At 42.2% G+C, this 16,770-nt stretch overlaps 1 protein-coding gene across 1 annotated transcript; it reads right to left on the minus strand.

Moving 5' to 3' along the window:
• Positions 1–182: 182 nt before the first annotated feature.
• On the minus strand, positions 183–11,035 carry LOC306969595 (caspase recruitment domain-containing protein 10). The gene is made up of 24 exons (XM_079565258.1): positions 10,923–11,035; positions 9,370–9,612; positions 7,636–7,773; positions 7,386–7,572; positions 6,990–7,128; positions 6,222–6,401; positions 6,023–6,142; positions 5,817–5,942; positions 5,340–5,519; positions 4,305–4,415; positions 4,110–4,140; positions 3,927–3,964; positions 3,747–3,835; positions 3,614–3,660; positions 3,373–3,487; positions 3,117–3,294; positions 2,253–2,376; positions 1,839–2,079; positions 1,688–1,757; positions 1,496–1,598; positions 1,257–1,415; positions 1,068–1,180; positions 861–976; positions 183–774 (listed from the first exon to the last, which is right to left on the minus strand). The coding sequence occupies exons 1-24, from the start codon at positions 10,927–10,929 to the stop codon at positions 567–569; spliced, it is 3,063 nt and encodes a 1,020-aa protein (XP_079421384.1). The 5' UTR covers positions 10,930–11,035; the 3' UTR covers positions 183–566.
• Between the last annotated feature and the right edge of the window lie 5,735 nt (positions 11,036–16,770).

Below are 16,770 nucleotides of genomic sequence, written 5' to 3' on the forward strand. Positions count from 1 at the left end.
AGGTTGCCTTAACACTTAACTTTCTGAAGAGTTTATATTGAGGTGGAAGACAAAACTGAATTTTCTGTCGTAGGGTCTGCAGAGCTGCTCAGCCAAACACTCTCTAGAATTATAAGGTCTATCCACAAAACAAACAGCAAAAATGGGCATACAGTGTGATTGTTGTCAGCTGAAAGGACTAAAAGATAAATATGGAAAATTTACCAACAAAAAAGAAGATTCAACATATGTGTATTTTGTTTTTGGATAGTTTCTCATAAACAATGAATGGCTCCATGAGTTATTTTGGCCCCTGCCCTCCATTCGAAAATATGACTTGAAAATTCATGACACAATTATCAGAAAATGGGTTTTGCGTTATGTCCCCTGAAATACCACTTTAAATGTATGAATATAAACAGCGCAAAAACAATAGAAGAGAATCCCTCATTGTCTGAACACTATGCAGTTTGATTTTTAAGTCAGATGTAACAGAACAGGGCTGAATGCAATAGTCCGATGATGAGCACACTGAGAAGCACAGGCTCACAAATGTAACGCTTTACAACAGTCTGACTCAGAGTCTGTTATTGCAACCGATCCAATTCAACCCATGCTACTGCCCTCTGCTGGCTATTTATGACGTTGCGTAAAGATGCCAGCAGCTCCTCAGTGCCGCGCCAAGTGTTTGGCTCCAGAGTACAATAAAGCAGAGGTAGAGTCTCCAACTGCAGCTCTTCAGCCTGACACACTTCCTCCATCGCTCCAACTTCCCCGCAACCAGGAAAAAACTTTCTTTAAGATCAGATGAAGAAGAATATAATCAAAATATGCCAGTGAAACTACTACTAATTGTTTATGGTTGATTTGGCTGCACTTACCTTAGTTTTTTGGGTTTTTTGCTTTTTGGGCGAATATGGATGACTATGGGGTATATACCCTGTCTTAACAGCCCTTCAACACTTGACAGTCCCAGCTCCAACAAACAGTGTTTGTCCTACAACATAGAAGTATTTTGAGCAATTTGAGATAAGCTATGTAATATTATTACATTAGTTTTGTGATTTAAAGACGTGTGCATGCTTTACCTGGCTGATAACATCCTGTATAGACTGCACCCGTACACCGAAAGCTTGCTCTGCAGTGTAGGACTCTAACAAGAACACTTTCTTGTCTCCTCTTTCAGAAACATGGATATTTTCTGATTAATCAGAAGGAACAATTAAGCTTTCAGGAGACATCTCCAAAAGTATGGTTAAATATTGTGTTCGATGTACCTGGTGGGCAGGTATTGAAGGTCAGACTGGACTCTACAGGTTGCATCAGTCTCTCTATAATACCCCGAGACAGGAGGGATGGGGAGAAAATGACAGGTCGTTTAGTTTGAACCTGCAAAGGCTTAACTAAGCTGTATGGAATCAAGTGCTCCTCGTGACCTGAGTGGATATAAGTGTACAGACACAATCAAAACCAGGCTTCAACACTTAAAAGGTATAAAGTGTCATATTTGTCTTACGCTTGTTGAGGGTGTAAAAGACCTGCTGTCCAGAACCCAAGCCACGACAACTAGGATCCACAGCTTTGACAAGTCGTACACGTCCCGCTGCTTTCTTCAAGAACTATTGAGAAAATAGATGCTTCTATCTATGTTGTCAAAACAAAGCCTTAAAGTGTCTGTAATCTTATCTGAGGAGATAGAGAAGAGTACCATCTTTTTCCTGAAGTCTTTTTGTTCAAGCGCCAATTTTCTTAACCTTACAAGTAACAACTGTTGGGCCCTTTGAAATAACAATAATGATTACTGTTTACATCTCATGCTCAGAAAATCTTAGTCAATAATTGTTTTGTGTTTTGTGTACCTGTTGTAGTTGGGCATGGTCCCTGCCTGCAGGGGCTTGGCTGTGTTTGGATCGACCTGCGAACAGCGCCAGTGGTACTTGCCATTGAATCTGGTGTCTGTCACATGTATGATGTCATCACAAGACACTCGCAGGGACGGAGGGTCTCCATGAGGCTCCATATTGAGATTGACACGTGCATAAAAGGAGTCTGCCCCCAGAAAAGAAGGAGATTTGATCTGGGAGCTCAGTTTGGCATAGGCTGAGGAGAGAAGGATATGAAATGTATTGCTGCACCGACTGGGAAACCATAGATCAGTATTGAAGGTGTTTCTTTACAGTAAAATGTCACAGAGGCTGCAGCTTAGAGGCGCCGAGTGTGAGGAGTGAATAAATAAGGATTGTACAGGTCCCTTGTGACATCTTTACACTCACCTTCCGGATTACTCCTATGTCTCAATGAAGAAGGATCAGTCCACCACTGAAGAGAAAAGTGGGCAACCTCTGCAGTGCACTGAGCCAGCTGCACACTGCCCCCACCAAACAAAACACGCTCCAGCTGCACACAAGCACAAATATCTTACTTGCTAGTGCTGATAACATACACATCCTACCCATGTTGTTGCTTTATGTGAAGGATTTCTGAATTATTTGCAATACTGGACATACCATAGGTGCAACAGTTCTAGATTTTTGTGTTAATTGGCCTTTAGTGAATGTTAGTACAAAACTAAGACTAGAATTTGACCGGAGATGAACAAGGATCTGAGCTAAATCAGGCAAGAAAGGCACTAACTCTAAGAACAAAACCAGAATAAAACGGGGCTCAGCAATGACTACAAATGAACCAGGAATAGCTCAGGGAGGAAATGGAACCAGACAAACTGAACAAGTGCCAAATAAGAAGAGAGCTGGACTAAACTACCGTAAGTCTAAATCCAAAAAAGGGATAAAGACAGACTAAACCATGTGCTCATCAGTGCCACCCACCTCCTGGTTTCAGAAATACATTTCCTGATCATTTCTGTCATTGCGATTTCGAAAAATACATACTGTATTAAGAGTTTAAAGGCTTGACAGGCAGAGGCTGCCCAGCTATGAGCTAACTATTGACCACTCACAATTTTATTTCCAAGATCGATCTGAAACATTTCTCTCCTTCTTTTTCAAAATCCCTGTGAATTATTCATGCATGTACAGTATTAAGTCAATAAATAAGTCATTGGAACATTTTCAGCATCAGACGTCCACATAATTGCTCTGGAATAAACATTTCCTGAACCACAGTATGCCACACACCTCCAGCAGCTCGCAGCCTTCAGTGAGTCCACACTGCTCGGCCGCAGAGCCAGGCTTCACATGGCTGATAAAGATCCCTGTGCGGTTTCCCCCCACTACTGTGATGCCATCCGCAAGACTGGGTTTTCTGTCCTTTGGAGGATCAAGGGGGCTTGACGGGGGGGTGAGAGATTGCATGCTGCAAGAAAGCATAAGCGGTCATACGATCATAGTACAGTCACAACTGAGATTTCGATGTATAGCAATTTTATTCCACCTTGAATTGCTTGGGTCAGTTGGTTTGGGAGACGGCATTTTGATCAGATCGGGGGGGAAAGGATGAGAGTGTAACGAGTTCCAGGAATCCCACAAGGAAAGCTCACTTTGTTCACCTGCAAAGATAAGAAGTGATATGAGCGGAATAGAGATGTCTGCTTTGAATTATTGGTATGTGAAAATAAAGATTGTTCAGGGCTTGACATTAACACGAGCACTGACTGTACAGCAAACATTGTTACCTGTTATGTTATCAGTCTCGTCGCTTCCCCATGAATCCAAGTCAAGCCTACAGAGTAAAGTGACGTTGAAATGTGAATATGTTAAAAATTAGTACATTGGGAAAGTATGTACTGCAAAAGGCACAGAACTCACTCAGCGTTGAATCGCCTGTTGATGGAGTTCACACAGGGAGGGAAGGGGAATGTCGAGAGGCGATTAATCTCCTTCTCGTTATCTTCTGCCTAAAATGTCAATAAAGCAAACACGTACATGTTCTGCGTGATATTTCAAGGCTATTGATACTATATATAAACAATTATCTGTGTTACTCACGGACATTAAGAGATTTTCCTCAGAGGTGGAATTCAAATCTGTGAAGAGGTCGTAAACCACAGGTAAACACGCAGCACGTGGAGGCCTTGCATTCCAAAGCTTTACACCTCTACTACATGTTTTTGTGGTTTGCAAGTATTTTCACTAATGTCTTGTCACAAATGTACATCACATATAACTTACCAGTAGCGTTTGTCCTCACTCGTAAGTGTGACTAAGACAAAAGAAATGAATGGTAATTAGTTACAACAGTATTATGATGACGGGAAAAACGTTGGTGCAGTAAGTAAAACATCAAGTGACAGTCAACACACATCACAGTCATCATGGTCAAATATGAGCACACTGCAGCCCTTGATGGCCTGAATGTGTCCTGACCTTCCGCAGGAGCAGGTTGTTGTTGTTGTTGTTGGGCTGGGGGCTCAGGTCCAGGCCAAGGGAGCAGCAGGGGCCGTAACACTGGTCTTCACTCCATAGAGACAGATGAGACTGAGGCAGGGCAAGTTTATTTGTAGAGCACAATTAATACACAAGCACAAGACAGTTACATAAAATTACGAGGAAGCAAATCAAATCAATAAGACATCAACATAAAAAATAATCAATTACAGCAAAAGGCAAGAGGGCAGATTAAATATTTTCAGTTGTCATATGCACGGGTAAAAACTGTTTTCAACCTGGATTTGAACATTATCAGAGTTGAGGCCTGCCTCACATCCTCGTGAAGACTGTTCCGGATTTTAGCTGCACGAAACTGAAACGCAGCCTCACCGTGTTTATTATTGACTCTGGGAACCACCAGGAGACCCCTCCCTGAAGTTCTCAGGGCCCGAGATGGTTCCTACGGCTGTAACATGTCAGAGATGTACTTTGGTGCTAAACCATGAAAAGACCGTTACAGGCCGTTACAGTTGTCTAACCTGCCGGAGACAAATGCATGGACAAGTCCCTCTAAGTTTGATTTTGACACTATTCCTCTGATCTTAGCAATGTTTTTCAGATGGCAGAAGCTGATGATGTTATTGCTTTTATGTGGCTGTTTAAGTTCAGGTCTGAGTCCATAATTACTCCTAGATTTCTAACCTGATATTTTCGTTTTAGAGAGAGAGACTCAAGGTGATAACACTTGCTCTTTGTTTCTGTGGGCCAAAAACAATTATCTCAGTTTTGTCTGAGTTTAGTTGGAGAAAGTCGTTTCGCATCCACAAACTGATCTGTTGGATGCAGTGACAGAGAGTATCTCCAGACCCACGTTCACCTGCCATCAGTGACACATAGATCTGAGTGTCATCTGCGTAGTTGTGATAACACACATTATTGCCGTCTATTAGCAATGATGAGAAGACAACACAAAGAAAACTACTTTCTTAACACACGGTTTATCATTATAATAGAATATGCTGGAAGACTTACACAGTGCAGACAGGAGGTGCTCTGCTCCATCTGCTCTCGGGCTCTCTCCCGCTCTTTCTCCAACTCCCTCTGCTGTTGCTCCAGACTGGCCTCCAGCTCTGCGATTCTCTTCCTCAGGCGGTTCTTGTCCAGGAGACAGTCAGTATACTCCAGCTGCAGGCTGTCCCTGCTACGAAGAGCCTGCAAGAGAAGCAGTAGTAAGTATAAGTAAGATAGTGATAAGTACAAAAGAAAGTAAGTAGTAAGTGATTAAACAAGTAAATCAGTAGTAGTATGTTATTAAGTGAATATGAATAAGACAAGTAAGAAAGAAATATGTCTAAATGTTCAAGACCTTAAAATGTAACATCTACCACATTACCGTCCAGTGCTCTCCTGTTAATATTGACTTTATTTGTAGATTTAGCAGTAACACTGGCTTTCACACAAACCATTATAACCTGAATATGATTTGCTTATGCATGCGAGAGATCTGACCTGGTCCCTCTCCTTCTCCAGCTCCATGATCTGGTTGAAGTAGGACACGCTCCTCTTCTGCTCCGTCTCCCAGTCCAGCTGCAGAGTCCGCACTTTGAGCTGGAGCTGCTCACACTGCGCCTCCAGCTGCACAACACAAGCCGCTGTCAGGATTCAGACTTCACGCATGATTATCTCTGCGACAGAAATGAGCGTGCACTACTGACTCTGCCTGTCTGCTCCTCGGATCTGCGCGCCTCCTCCTGTAGAGCGGAGATCATGTCACACAGCTCCTGTCTCTCCTCGGCGGCCTCCCTGCGGTCCTGCTGCAGGATGTCCATCAGCGCCTCCACAGTCAAAAACAACGGCGTTTCAATGCGAGTAAATAAAAAAACAATCCTTGTTAGTTAGTAAGGGCAAACTTACAACAACTCCAGAATCCCGTGTAGCAGCGCCTCTATTGTCTGGTTTCTGAACACCTTTCCCAGGTTTCTCTGGAAGGGCGGGTGGAGTCGCTCTGCTGGTCAAACTGCTGGAGAAAGGCACGGGCTGTGCTTCAGTTGAGACAACGTCGGCCTCGGTCAGCCTTGATTTGAGTTCTTCAACCTGTAAAAACATCAGCATCAGTAAAACGCACACAATCACAGGCTAGCGAACAGAATCGTGTCAATTACATGAACAGTGCATCGCTAACGCTGTTGTGATGATGATAAATGATAGTCTAAAATAAAAGAGCTGTGATTTGTTTCTCTCATTACAAGAGTAATTGTAGCTGCCGAACACAAAACTGTTTCCACACAAAGCGACGAAAACATGCTCAAAATTGTCCCGTGTCAAAACTCTGCCACCACAGGCATTTGGTCTCGAGCGGTTGACATGTTGTGACAAGATGTGAGGAAAAAAAAGAAAAAAAGACTGATAGTATCTACACAGCCAGTTTGAATGATGCAGCTACGATTCACTAGATCCCACGTTTAGCTTGTTTTGTGCCAGTCGTTGGTAGAATAAAGGCCTGCGACGTGCATCCGGACAGAAACAAGAACAAACAAGAGGATGGTGACATCAACAATAAACACTGTTATGAACACAATGACATCCTTACTCTTTGCTTTGTAGCCCCCAGGGGCAAAGTATTCTCGTAAATTAGAATGTACACTTATGTCAATGTAATGGGTACTTTCTTAGTTTACAAACCTGTCTCAGCAGCTCTCGTTCTCGGCTCGTGGCCTTTCCTTGTTCCTCTAAGGCTCTGGAGTACTTCACAGCCTGCTCCAAATGTCTGTCCTTCAGTTTGCCCAGCTCTCGAGTGGACGACTCACAGTCCTGACGCAACCTTCAGATCAACACAACATTATCAATAAGCACCATTGTGGTGTTTGTCTATGTATTTGACCAGAAATATCAATAAAACGTATCGTTATAACAGTATTCAAGACAGTTATCGCAATTATTTTTATAGAAGGACTTCCACTTCACCAGCCTGCACCGCCACATTCATAGGTGCAGATCCAGTGTGGTTGCCCCTCTGCCATGTGGTTAAAACCGTCTTATTGTACTGGACAGTGGCTAAATAAGTGCAGATGATCCGACCTCTCGAGCTGGAGTCTGTCGTGGCGTAACTCTTGAGCTTTCCGTTCGGCGCGGCTTCGTTCCTCCTCGGCCATGCGGCAGCGCTGGGACAGGCGGCGCTCACACAGGCGGCTGCTTCGAAGCTGATCTCGCAGCTTTTTCACTTCCAAAAGCAAAAACTGCGTCAGACCCTCGGGGCCCTCTTCATCTGTAAATAACAAACATATTAGTAATGATTTATAACAAACGTTTGGGTTATTATGGCGCTCACCCAGAATGAGAGAGCAGCGCTGCGTGGGCTGCTCCCCCGTCAGCTGGGTGTACTGCTCTGGGTGATAAAACTCCAGGGACTCCATGAAGGCCTGCAGTCCTCTCTGGCCTTGACATCGCAAAATGTCCAGCAGACGACCTGCGGGAACAAACATATTGCATGTTGACGTTTTAACGAAATAACTCTGTTTGATACTTTAAATGCAACATGATAAATGAGGAATTTACTTGAGATTACAACTTTTATCTTCTGCCACTCCTCTTTGCAGCGCTTGCTCTGCACTCCCCTTTACTTAGCAAAACCCTTTCATCATGTTCTCTCACTGCGCCGTTCACCCACACCACCTGTTTCTGCCTGACAGCTCGCTCGACTGCTCTGGTACTTCTCCTGCACTTCAACATATAGTCAGAAGTATTCACACTCCTCTGTGTTTAATATTTATGTAATTATGTTGAAGTCTTGCTTTGTGGAGGTGTAAAGAACAGTCCACATATTTTATCACTTTTATTCAAGTGGAAATTTTTTTGAAATGTTCACTTTTGTGGCTCCAGAATGTTTGGGGCTCGGGACTATATGTTTATGTTAATTTAAGACGTTAGGAACATGTTAACTGAATATACCACAAGTGGGTCTCCCTTGTTTTTCTGTTTGTTTTTAGCAGAAAAGAAAAAGTTTACTGAAGGTCACCCTTTCAGCTGTGTACTGTCTAGCATACAATAAAATGAAAGAATCTTCAATATAAAACAAGATCTTTGCATGAAAGTTGCACTGTAAGTGTAGTTTCCCCTCACAGGAAAAGAAAATTCAATTAAAAGTCAATAATTGATGTTGAGTGATTTTCGCACAAAATTCACACTGTACATAGACCTCATCAACCTAATGCTGTGAACAAAATGTCACTCCATAGGAAATTTAATTTGTGTCTAATTTTGCTGTAAAAAAGAAAGTAGCATATACAAACCCCCAAAAAAACACTTACTGTGTGACCAACATTTCTCGCCAAACTGGTTTTGGTGGGGCTGATGTTTGAATGTGTTCGTGTGAGGGTGTTTCTGAAGGTAATCGAGTCGGTCATTGACACAATATTGTCAACAATCCTCCTCAGACCTGTTGGGTACTTTGAATATATACTGAATATATATATATATATCTCTTGAAGGCATTAAATGATTGCTTTAGTACAGAAATCATTTCTAATCACAAGTATCAATACACTCATGGCATCCACATCCACCTGTGCATCTGCATCGTGCTGTGTGTTACAGCACTTGCGCTGGCATTGTGTTATCTCCAGATAAATAAATGGAATTACATTATCATTAAGCAACATGGAACTATATTTCCATGTGTGTCCTCTTGTATCCATTTTAAACTGGACGACCAATTGTGGGTTAAGCTTTAACATACAGGGCTCTGGTGATGTGCTTCCTTTATCTATAGTTTTTAATTTTCTATGTGAAAAAACAATAAAAGAAAGTACGAGACAAGACTGTGCTTTTGGCCTCCTTTTCAGTCTCAAACCATCTTCCTCTCTAGCTTGAATTTTGGCCTCACAGTCATCAACAGTGTTTGTGGCATTGAGTTGAGCTGAATACAGTGCTCTGCCTGTGCCTTGGATAAATGTGGAAAATTGCTTCACAATGATATTCCTCTAAAGAGCACTGTTAAAATTCACTACTACATGATAAAAACAACAATTGAAAGAGCCACAGTTGTGTGTCGTTATCCTCTTACCCGCCTTGCTGATGCGCAGAGGGTACTGCGTGGAGTTGAGCACCTCGTCCTCATCCTGCTCGTCGATCACCTTGCACTGGCGCAGATACGGCGTGAGTTTGGCAGGGTTGAGGATCCGCGTGAGCTTGTGCCGTACCCCCTCGATCCGATCCCAAAGCTCCTCGCAGCGCTCCTCGGTCCAAGACGGAGACCGGCCCTCGTCCTGTGCGATGTTGTCCACCACCTCTGCCCAATCTGTCGCACCTAGGAAAGACAAAGGCAAGAAGTTCATACAGTAGTCTCGGCAGATAAATATACCTGGAGTAAATATAGACTAGACTGGACTAACACAGAATCTACAACAATTTGTTTTAATCCTGTACAAATGTAGTAATCCATTGGTAGTGGTCCAATGAATGATGAATTAATAACATAGTATTTCATAATGAGTGGGCGCAAAGCCTTTATCACCCGGGGGGGGACAGTCTAAACCCAAGGGCCAGTGTCTCAGAGCCCTGGAATGAAAATAACGGAGTGAGTCACAAGGTGCTCTGAAAACAAGAGCCCCGAGACCCCAGTGGAAAGCATTCTGGTGATTTCCCCGACCAGAGTTAGGGAAAGTGGATTATCCTGCCACGGACAAAAGTTTTCTCAAGCTTTCCCAACGGTTTCCCCACACAAAACTACACTAAGTACAGTAAGGCGTTCATCGTCAGTGTTATGTAAGAACCATGCCAGTGCAGATTAACAATAAAGAGTTTCCACATTATTGATGATACTGGGTGAGTGCATGGCGTGTGTCAGGCTGGTACACAGGGGGCTATTTCGTGCTGCTGATCGGACTGATAAGAGTAAACAAGCAGGCTGGGGCAAGTCTCAGGAATTTGGGATCTTATTCGTATAAATAATCTTTTTTCTGACACTGTATTGCTTGTATTAACTTAGGCCTTATCACTGAGCATTTGCATATAATAATTATGGAGTCTAATGTATTACGACTTCAGAACATTACAAGGAAAAGAACATTCAGGGGATTTTTTTTTTCATTAACAACCAATAAAAAAATCTGCATATTAAAGTTTTGGTCATTAGAACATAATTGGAAGCAGAACAAGTCAGACAAGACATTGACACGATTGCAACTAGGCCAGTTTGTCACGCATTAACTTTGGACAGGTGTTGGGAAGCAAAGGCAAGGCAAGTTCAAACATCAACATAAAATCAATCAATTACAGTAAAAGGCAAGAGTGCAGATAAAACACTTTCAGTCATAAGCATGGGCAAAAAGAACTGTTTTCAAGGCTTAAAGGCTTCAAGGGCTTAAAACAAATCTACAGCAGCATTTGTGAAGCATTCAAACTCGCAAAGATATTAAGGAATAGCCACATCAGTGTGTACAGTGTGTAACATGCACATTAGCCACCATCATATCGTTGCACTGATTCAAGTCACCAAAACAAACGCAGATACAAGCACATGCACTGTATTAGGCACACACATCAATGGGGAAATGGGGAAGCCTGTCAATGCAGAAAGACAAATGACTACTCAGTAAGAAAGATATAGCAGCTTACCACTCATCTTGCTCAATAATCCGCCAAGAAGGTTGCGCTCGTGTTGTGCCAAATCCTACTCTATCCAAAAGGACTACAACAGTCGAAACTGAGCGGTGAGGTCAGAGTCTGTGGGCCGCACCTGATGTGGGCGGGACCGGAGACGCCAGCACGCGCACCTCCACCAGAACTTTTAACCAACCAATCACCGGCACGAGGTCACCACTGAGGTACAAGATGAGTTCACTTATTTATAATTCACAACTACTTTTTCTTTTTTTTCCTTTTTTTTTTTTCAAAGGCTGAGGGGTTAAGAAGTTCATACTACGGTTTTGGAAAGTTTGTCTGTTCTTACACTAGATGGCGTTTCAATACAAGAAACTTTACTTTGATCTCACTCGTTAGCATTAAAGCCCTTCCAAAGTCGATGGAAGTTGTGTGGGAAAGTAGCAACGAACTAACACCGTGACTCAGGATTCGCTACAGGTGCGATAAACAAGGAGAGAGGAGTTTCTGGCCTCAAGGAACGACCTGTGTGAGTCACTGCCAGCCTGCAAACCTGAGCAAAACACTCAAAACAGTGACACACATGGGCAGTTTGTATATCAAGTCAGGTTATGTTATTTTTCTGTAGTATAATGACAAATGGAATATTTGAGTCAGACTATTAACTCAGGTGTAGCAGTTCCCATCTAGGTCTGATAAATGTACAGAATTGTGCAATCACATCCTTAAAGGCCCTGTACCTGAACTTTTCCGGGTAGGGAAAAGTGGGTTTTGAAGACATTGTGAAAAAGCAGTTTTGTTTTGTTTTTTTTCCCCAATAACTGGCAGGCAAATTGTTTTCAGACAGTGATCTCGACAAAGTGACCCAGAAAGCTGTGAAACGTGCTCATTAACCTCTTACCGCCCGCCTTAACCGACTGCATTTTCTCCAGTTTTACCCAAATCTAAAAGCTTCTCGACTGGAGTTTACAGCCTATAGGCCAGTGTGATGCCTCATTTGAAAGCTAAGACCTGCAAAACTTTCCTTGTGTTGTTGCAGCGTTGTTGTCACATTATTGACGTTCTTTTGCATCTTTTTTGTGACTTTTTTATTGCGTTTTTGTCACATTTTTGCCGCTTTTTTGTTATGTCATTACCCTCGTTTTTGTCGCTACATTCATACTTTTTTCAAGAAGCTTTTAGATTTGGGTAAAGCCAAACTGGAGGAAATGTGTTTGGTTCAGGCGGGGGTTAACTTGTCCCCGTGAAGATGTGCTAGAAATGTTGGGAATGAGTTTAGACACAACTAATCATTCAAAATTTACAAACGGGTGCAAACGAAATGATCAAAAATATCAGGTACAGCTCATTTAAGCAAGAGAGGAGGAAAATCAATAGGATTATCAATATGAAAATCAATAGTGTGGCATTTATTCACTTACATAGTAGAAGAGAATAGAAAGACAGTATGAAATAACGAATAGGTGTGGCTATAACAACATATTGTTATACACTTAACTGTCTACCATGCACAATGATGTCAGAAATGTGTCTTTGGTTTGCTCATTTATTCACATTCATCATTTAAAAACACCATAGATTAAAGAAATGTACTTGCCATTTCAGCTCTAGAGTCCAGGCACATTAGAGCTGCAGTGCAGGCCCGGTCAAGTTAAAAGTGGCACAGGGGAAACAGACCAGTCAAAGACGTATAAACACACAAGTAAATGTTTAGAACCTCAGTTGACGTAGGAATGAATACCAAGTTTATCAGCAGTCGCAACAAAAGTCACAAATACTAGATCAACGAAAATCCAGTTCTAAGTCTTATTTATGGTGTGAAGTTGTCCAAAAAGTATTTATTGTAAAGTGTCATAATCAGATGTTGTGCTGTGTGTTTGTGTTCCTTGTACCCCCCTGACTGTCTGTTTTTCTGCCTCTTTCACAGTCGGTCAGCCAGTCGGTCCATCCAGCAGCGCGTCCCGGAATCAGGGTGTCTGTTTGGGAAAGAATGAGCATTCCAGCAGCAGTCTCTGAGGTGACGGCGACAGAGGAGGCATTGACAGAAGTACACCCAGAGCCGTGGTTTGTGTATGCAGGAATGTGACGCACACAACACCCTGCTGGACCCCACACTAACCCACACTTTACTGGTGAGGCTAAGTTCAGCTGATGTGTAATGAAGATTCCAATGAAGACCATCAGTAATGTAAAGTTACCTAAGTGTACATTAGTAAAGATGGAAATTTCTCTTTTTATATCAACATTTTATTACAATCTAAACAAAGAAGCAAATCTTGTTGTAACACTGTAGTAACACCACTACTACAACATACTGCAGCTACTTTTTTTTCAGGATCCCAGCCCTGAGTATCCCAGTGAGAGGCTTTGCTTCTCGGTTGACTCCGGCCTGGCTCATGTACCTGTGTCAGATGGAAGGCAATAGCTTCTAGGAAGGAGAGGAGTGACCTGATCAATAAGCTATAATCGATTTGCAACGATCTAAAAGTTTAAGAAAAAAGCATAAAGATAGCAACAAAAACTGGGATGAAGATGGAACAAAAATGTGCTGGGAAAGCAACACTCAAAGCAATGAAAAAGTGAACACAACAAACGGGACAAAATAAATGTGGTGAAAACATGACAAAAACCAACAAAAACATGAAGAAAAAAATGACAAAAAGAGATGAAAACAAAGCAATGAAAAAAAGCATAGAAAACACAACAAAAAAGGGATAAAAAGGGACAAAAACACGACATTAAAGCACAAAAAAGTAATGAAAAAGTATCAAAAACATGGTAAAAAATGTGAGAAAAAAAAATCAAATGAGGTGTTACACCAGTCGAGAAGCTTTTAGATTTGGGTAAAGTTGAACAGGAGAAAATATGCTCTGTTCAGAGGATAAAGTCGCCGCATACGAGTTAAAAAAACTGACTGGCGCTCTATATAATGCGCCTGTAATGGACTCTTCTTTTATCATATTTTACGAGATGCTCAGTGACAGATTTTGGCCCTTTGGCGCCTTGTCCGATTTGCTTTAACCCACTGCTTCCGTTGTCCACTCTCCACTTCGATTTCAATTCTAAATCTTTGAACTACTACGACCGCCTCAACTGTTGCTGTGACTGCCAATCCAACAGCAGACTGACCTCATCTCAATACGCTTTTACCTCAGCCGCTATCACATAGCTTCTGCGGTTTTCATTACTGCATTTGTACCATTCGGCCCCTCTCTGGCACATAACAGGCTTTTACACTGCGCCTGACCCCCAGTGGCTCTGTCCATGACTCAAGGCTGACAGCTGCACAGAATCGGCCCTTTGTAAAGTGGGAGAATGCTTCTCTTTTACACTTTTTTTTTTTTTTTTTTTTTGGGAAAACAGTAACAGAAACGGAGAATGCTTGAGACATAAGACAAGATTTGAAATGGTAGCTTGTACTTCTTTTGAGTGTAGTGTTTACAGCCATTGCTCATAACACTGAATAACCGGAGAGGGGATCTTAATATTCCTCTGTAATGAGGATAAAGCCGTGCAATTTCCTGTTTAACGTTGAATAAAAGCAAAATAACACAAGGTCACTGGGATGGATTTCACTGTTCAAGCAAATAAGAGGCCAGTGTATCAAACCAGGGACAAAGATGGACGCAGTTAGAATCTTGGGTCAGTATTGTGGGATGTAAAAATGATAATGACAACACAAATAACATCACTCTTTAATCAATCTTGTGCAATTCTCACAGTCTCACCAAATGGGCCTCTAGATGATGATGTTTAAGCACTGGTTAGCATGACATTACTTTACATTATTGTATTTTAAGCCAATTCCACTTGTGATTCTTGCCCAAAACCTGGAGATCATTTCCCCCTAAGAATCACTGTTGTTTTGTTAACTTTACAAGCCCATGTGGTTCGATGGCACTTCGCATGTTGCTTTCCTTTTTAGCTTTGCATTGCCCCAGTAATTACAGGGTAGAGCGTTGCTATCTATATCTGAGCGGCAGACATTTCACCACTGTGGCACTTTCACTCACGTAAACAGTTGTAAAAGAATGTCTTCAGTCAACCACACAAAGCAGGCTCCATGAATATAAACACAAATATAGTAATAGACTAAAGCAGACAATATTTTTACCATGGAATGTACGACGTTACTCCTAAGAATATGCAAACTTGACAGAAAGCAGTCTAAAAACCCCAGATATGAAGAAACCATCCGCATAGCACGTGTAGATATGTCAATGTACGCGCAACATATTTTAATTTCCGTAAAGCCAGACTTTCACTTAAGCTCCCCTGCATGACTGTCCCACATAAAAGTGTTTTATTGGGTAGTGCATGAGCGATGGGAGCTACTTCATCCTCTCCGGCGAGTGTGCATTCTTTAGCCGTGAGTCCAGCGCGTATTGAAGTCTGGAAGCACAATGGATGTTTTGAGTGTCTTTCGGCCCTTGAAGCGATCACTCAAGAAAACCATGGGGGTTAATCTGCACTGTCTGTGAGGCTGCTGCCGGGGTCTGCGCCTCCTCTGTCTCACCATTGGCACTGGATGAATTACTTTATTATTTATACCTAGTGCAAATAATGTGGGAGAGGTGAGGGAAGACATAAGGCGTGATCAGTCAGTTTTATACAGTAGGTTATTTTAAAATGAATAAGGTTTTCTAATAACATACCGGATCGAGCTCAAAATGCAGATTTATTTTTGGCTTTAATCAGGTTACAATGTTTGCAAAAACCCCTCATCACTATAGGGCCACAGAGATCTTTGAAAAACATGTTGCTTTGTTGCTCTTGCATTTTACCCTAGTGTGCAGAAGAATCAAGTCACTTGTTTACCTCAATAAATCCTTTTCATAATCCCTCTGGGGGTAATACAAGTGTTAATGGGATGATTGGGGGTCTTTCATCTCCCCCTGGTGTCTCTGGCCAGAAAACCACATTGCAACTTTCATGCCTTTGAGTCGGAGGTGCAATACACACTAATGGAAGCACGAAGAAGCTAACAGGCTAACGGGCAAAGCTAACTGCAGGCTAGCGCCACTTAAACAGTATTTACAGCCAAGTTGGAGTGAAAAAAATGATCTCCATGGTGTAATTGGATGTACAATATCCCTCTCTCCCTTTGTGTTTTCTGTCAGCGTAGTATTTACTCTCACGGACAATTAATGAGTAAACAAACCGCAACATGCTACAACACCTGCAGTGGTGCTTATGGCCTCTAGGGGCATGAGTACTTAGTTCTGCTTTAACTTAAAATGTCGGTGAAAATTAAACCTGAATAAATCATGATATGAACCTTTTCCAAATCAAAGCCATTCTGTCGTCTCCCTGTACTTCTAACAGTTTCATTACACTGGATTCTGTCAGTCTTTATTCATTTTAGCAGTGTGGGCTAACATTACAAAGGTTTATTGTCCGCGCGCCAGCTTCCTGTCCCATCCCAGCACATGGAAACAGGAGTGTAGCCCAAACACTGCCTCAGAGGGTGACTCCTGTCCGCTACTTCAAACCTCAGCCGGCCCACACTCTATCAACTGTTCAGCTCCACTTCCTGAAGGATGCTCTGCAACTGCACATCTGGATTCCATAAGGACATTATTGTCTTTAGTGGAATTACGCTGCACTAGACAGAGATGCCTTGATCCCTCTAACATCCATTTGAGATATGAACACAGACCTTGCATGTCTTTATGACTGCAAATGGATTTCAGCTAGTCTGAAATCACATGACTGTTCGGCTGTAAAATTCAGCAGAATGATGGCATAGTGGTTAGCCCGCCCCTTTTCCCTCACCAAATCAAAGTATTTGGATTAACCATGTGTTGCAATTTCTCTTCGTGCCAGCGGGTTTCTTTCAATCAATCAGTTCCAGACCTTCAAT

This window comes from Gobius niger, assembly GCF_951799975.1.
Source record: "Gobius niger genome assembly, chromosome: 10".
In the NCBI taxonomy this organism is placed as follows: domain Eukaryota; kingdom Metazoa; phylum Chordata; class Actinopteri; order Gobiiformes; family Gobiidae; genus Gobius; species Gobius niger.

Excerpts from the sequence above, each read along its gene's own strand:
- LOC306969595 (XM_079565258.1), bottom strand. Across the intron at positions 3,488-3,613 it reads CGAGACTGATAACATAACAG|GTGAACAAAGTGAGCTTTCC; the intron begins GTAACAATGTTT and ends TTATCTTTGCAG. Across the intron at positions 1,416-1,495 it reads CTTTTACACCCTCAACAAGC|GTCACGAGGAGCACTTGATT; the intron begins GTAAGACAAATA and ends ATATCCACTCAG.